General features: G+C 37.7%; 1 protein-coding gene across 1 annotated transcript in view; it reads right to left on the bottom strand.

Moving 5' to 3' along the window:
- Positions 1-458: 458 nt before the first annotated feature.
- Positions 459-4978, bottom strand: part of LOC109898075 (pre-B-cell leukemia transcription factor 1) — an 85296-nt gene continuing 80776 nt past the window's right edge. The window contains 1 exon segment of the mRNA XM_031833570.1: positions 459-4074. Within this exon segment, the coding sequence (XP_031689430.1) occupies positions 3982-4074 (93 nt within the window). The 3' untranslated portion in view covers positions 459-3981.

Genomic DNA, 4978 nt, shown 5'->3' with positions numbered 1-4978 from the left:
GCTATGTGTGGGAGGTAGGAGCTAGGAGGGGGAACCGGGGGCGTCTGTCTGCTTGCTGTAAGCACACAGCTTTCACTCACTTAGAAAACTGAGAAAATGTCCCCTTCACACCCTCTCCAGCTCACCCCAGCTCTGGCGTTATGTCAACAGTGAGAAAATGCCCCCAATGCTTAAGCATGTTTTTGAAGTGTGATGTGCGATCCTATCCAGAGGTGAAGGACTGACAAGTCTGAGACGTGTAAACTTGTGTCCTACAGTAACTTATGACCCTGACCCTGTTACTGAAGTCTTATGTGTCTTAAATTCACAATCCTTGATTTGTTTTTCAGTCAGCTGCATCCCCACTACTTGGTTTTGTTATAAAGCTAAGGGACGCGGCTGAATAAATTAATTTAATGTCTGGAAATCTCCATAGTATGTGTGTGACAAGGAAAACCAATGAGGACAATACAAAAGTATGCAACAAAAGAAACAATTTATTTGGAATATGCATTAACAGTACAAAGAAAGAGACCATCAAACCTACACCTTGTTAGCTATTTATTTCTCCACAGAAAACAGGTTTTAAATCGGAGTAGTTTTGCAGTTTCCAATGTTATACTTTTTTTTTTTCTTTTTTTTTTTTACATATGCAGAGAGATCTTAAAATGTCAAACCTGTCAAGAAAAGGATCCATGATTTCACTCTGAAATCTTTATAAAAAATAAGTAACATTCAAAAACACTGCAGTACGGTATTTTATTAAAGAACAAAAGACATGCCACAAAGAAAACATTTTGATGTTTTACAAATTGTTCAGTTTCTTCTTTCTTTTTTATAGTTATTTTTTCTCTCCCTTTTATATCCCAAAACTAAAAGCCTCATTACATGAAGCTTTCAATAATAATGATGATACTGGAAAGGCCATGTGAAAAGTAGAGTAACTTTTACTTATTTTACAGGCAACGCATCACAAAAGCTACTGTTCTGCTTGCCACATGGCTAAAATCTGTATCGAAAGACCACTCAAACATACTCCACTCATAGTGTACCTATGTGTTGTCCGTCAACTGGACTATCAGATTGTGGGAGCAAATTAAGCCATTTGTAGTTATCAAAAAAAGAACAAGATTTTGCTTCACTCATCATAGTACACGTCCACGTCTCCAACAAGTACATCAAATATAAAATGTAGTTTGTGAAGGAAGAGCTAAGTTCTGTGATATGCAGTCTATGGTGGATTCAGCTGTGTGGTACTGTAGTTATCTATACAGATGTTGGTTATGATTTGAAATACTATATAATGTGTATATCTATTACCATGGATTTAGTTGGGCTAAAAACACTGTCACGAGATCGTGTTCACACAAACCTTTCACATCACCTTTCATTAACAAGACAGTACCCATTTCTAGAAGCAATGCTTTTGCGTCAATGCTTTAGAAAGTACAAAGTGAACCAGTGAGCGGATTATATCCGTAATGTGAAAGGAACTGTGTCCTTCTGTCTGTCTGTCTGTCTGTCTGTCTGTCTGTCTGTCTGTCTGTCTGTCTGTCTGTCTGTCTGTCTGTCTGTCTGTCTGTCTGTCTGTCTGTCTGTCTGTCTGTCTGTCTGTCTGTCTGTCTGTCTGTCTGTCTGTCTCTGTCAAACATTTACTGTAGGTGCTTTGTTTTGAACATGGATACTGTCCAATTCCCCAAAAAATGAAAAACAAGAATAAAGGTGCACATCTACATACATAGAGCATTCTTGGGCTAATTCACATTATGCTAGCAAGAAAAGAAAATAGAACGTACTGTAACTCCTGTAACCAAGCGAAAGAAAAGTAAAACAGTAGCCAAATGTATTTATTCACAACGTGAGAACATATATCCCATATGTCTGTGTGTCATCAGGGTTACTCTTTTCCATTTAATTTCTATAAACAAACACTACTGTGTTCGGACTGCATTTTGGTGTTCTGAGTAAAACGAGTACAGAAAGAGTAGCTGAACATTCCTATGAGATGCACGAGGAGTACTTCAGTTAACACACAATTTTACAAATCAAACAAAGTCGAGTTGGTCAAGCTGATCCCAATGTATAAAGCTGAAGCTTTTGTAGTTATTTTTTTGGTATCTACGTAATAGTATGGTGGATATGTTAAAATGCCCATGAAGGCAATATGTATTTGTGTGTAAATAAATGCTGTAGCTAAAATCAAATACAACAAAATTTATAAATCTAATTTCAATTTTTGTATTTTTTACTTGCGTAATTTAGACTGGCGCCATATGCTAGGAGGATAATGAAACATAAGAGTGAATAGAGACCAACCTTGATAACCAAAATGTAAAAACAGGATGATATGAGTGATGAGGTTGAATGGAGAAATTCAAACCGGGTGACAATAATAAATGGACAGAAATATACTACTGAGAAATAGGAAATAAAAGAGCTAACTAGTACCAAAAACACCAAACAAAGACAGTAATTTTGAGAGATATTTCATCATGTGTAGTCGTGTCTTCAATTACTACAACATTATACCACAAAATCAGAATTAAAATCTACATTGAAAATGCCTTTTTTTTGTTGCACTTAAACAAGTGATTTTGGTTACCAGCAGTATTTGGCTATTACGATAACACTGATGTACATTGATGGTGATAATGGTAGTGTATGTGTGTGTACAGTATGTATACACACCATATGTTCCGTATATGTAGACTGTATAGAATAGAGTACAACTATCATTAATGTGTGTTCTCTGTACTGTTTTCTTCTCTTTGACAAATATAAGTGTTACCCAGGGTAATCACTGTAAGTCACTGTGCTTAAAGACATATTGGCTTATTATAATTGATGCTAATGTACTCATTGATTAAGTGTTCTGGGTAGATTTTAAACTCTGCAGGTCAATGGTCTCTGGATGCAGTGCACACTATAAACAATATTTCAAGAGCAGTGAATTTATTAGAATTCCAGTAGCTAGAATCACCACGATCCATTCCCTTCTGACCTTCCAAACAGTCTCTTCCATTTATTCTGGAGCATACTGTTACTCTCATAATGTTTGCTTGTGCATTGTTCATCACTCATGCTATGCTGCATTCAGTATGAGCAGAAAACATAGGCCACCATTCTTGCAGTAAAAATGTTTAATGTCTTATTGGCCAATGTAGAAGCTCTGAAACGGAATGCTTAGAATGAGGAGGAAAGGTTGAATCTCCTTTTCAAAGCACCCTGTTGATACTCTACTAACATGAAATGTAATTAAATACAGTAATGAACCATTTGTCATATGAAATGTCAGAGGGATGTTTTATTTACAAGCACAATTCATATTATACAAATTCATCTCCTGTGTTGAACTTTGGCACTGGACAATTTTAATAGAATTTATTTTATGTTGTGTATTAAGTAATTATATAGGGTGAAACTTGTCACAAAGGCAAAACTGTCCTTAAAAACAAGCCTTGAGACAGGACAAGAGGAGATTGAGAGCTACTGTCAATACCAGTAATTACAACAACAAAAAACAAAGCTTATTTAGAAGATGTCCCTTTGTCGTTGTTGTTTTCTTGTTATTTTCAATAGAGGTAGTGTGAAAAGCATTTCAATCTACAAGATACGGGCCATACTGTATACACGTGTTGTAACTGTTTTCCTACTGTGTTATAAGTCAGATGATCACACAATGAGGCAACATGGATATATGGTGAAGAAAACTGTACAAACAGACAGTGAGGGGGCTGTAGATAGGTGGAAGAAAAGAGCCCTACTCAGGCTACTGACTGACTGACTGTGTCATGGTTGGTTGTAAAGAACTGTCTGGTGGTGGTGATGGTGTTTCATTCTGTAGTCCCCACCCGTAGAGAGAGGTCTCCTGCCTTGTGACGAGTCTAATGTGTCACCTCCAGTCCTGATGGGGGGGGGGGGGTGGGGGGTGGGGGCTGGCTAGATGATCGAGGGTGGAGGTTGGGGCTGTCTGGACGGTGGTGGAGGAGAAGGGTGGAGGGATCAGTTGGACGTGTCCGAGTGAACACTTCCGGGTCCTTCTGTGGGGGATGTCACTGATGAGGGGGTGGTAGCATCCTGCCAGCCTCCGTTTGCCTGAGAGAGAGACAGGAGAGACAGAATGGAGGGAGGAATTATGAGCCCAGGCATAGGACACTAATTATACCCTGTCTTTGCTTCTTCTTTTTTCACTTCTCTTTCAGAGTACATATTCATTATACAGTTCAATTCATTTATAATATCATCCTATCTGCAGTACTGAATTCCATATCTGTGAAGTCCTGGGGACACGTGTAGTAGGTACGGTATGAGCTTTACTAATGCTAGAACAACCCCAAAACAACAAAACCAACATTCCACTAAAGCCTCAAGCCAAATCTGTATTGGACGAAGATCTGATTCACTCAATTTACAGTAACCTAGACCTCATATTGCAGAAAAGAATTGTCACAAAAATTATACTTGTTTAAAGTAACTGAAAATTCTGTAAATCACATATATGTACCTCTCAGATCACATGCAATGTGCTCAAATTTCTATAATGAAGACAAATTTTGTCTTCACTTCAAAAACAATACTGCATTCTTGTATCACTGGGGTTGAGATAAATGCAACACACATAATAATAACAGTGACAATGTCTGACAAGGACCTTAAAACAAAAGTCCCAAAACAGTCATAAGAGGAATCAATGGTCGCCAATTTGTGACGTTGAATGAAAACACAATGAGGGACGCGTAAGCCATTTCCAATCCCGGAGACAGGCCTGCTAAAGAGCATTGAGATATTAATAGCAAATTTCATGCGATCAGAAAAAACTGGAAATGGTCCTTGACAGCCTTTCATTTCAAAGCCTGTTATTTTAGCCAGAAGAAAGTCTGTAATCAAAAATGGAGGAAAAAGAAATGTCTTCAAATGTCTGACTTTGGTGACACTCTCTCTGTCTATTTCCAAACTGTAATTACTGTCTTGTCTACCAAACCCATTATGTACTGATCAT

The sequence above is a fragment of the Oncorhynchus kisutch genome, linkage group LG10 (genome assembly GCF_002021735.2).
Source record: "Oncorhynchus kisutch isolate 150728-3 linkage group LG10, Okis_V2, whole genome shotgun sequence".
NCBI classification, from domain to species: Eukaryota; Metazoa; Chordata; class Actinopteri; order Salmoniformes; family Salmonidae; genus Oncorhynchus; species Oncorhynchus kisutch.
The sequence above is the reverse complement of the archived record's forward strand: the minus strand, read 5'-3'. Positions and strand labels throughout refer to the sequence as shown.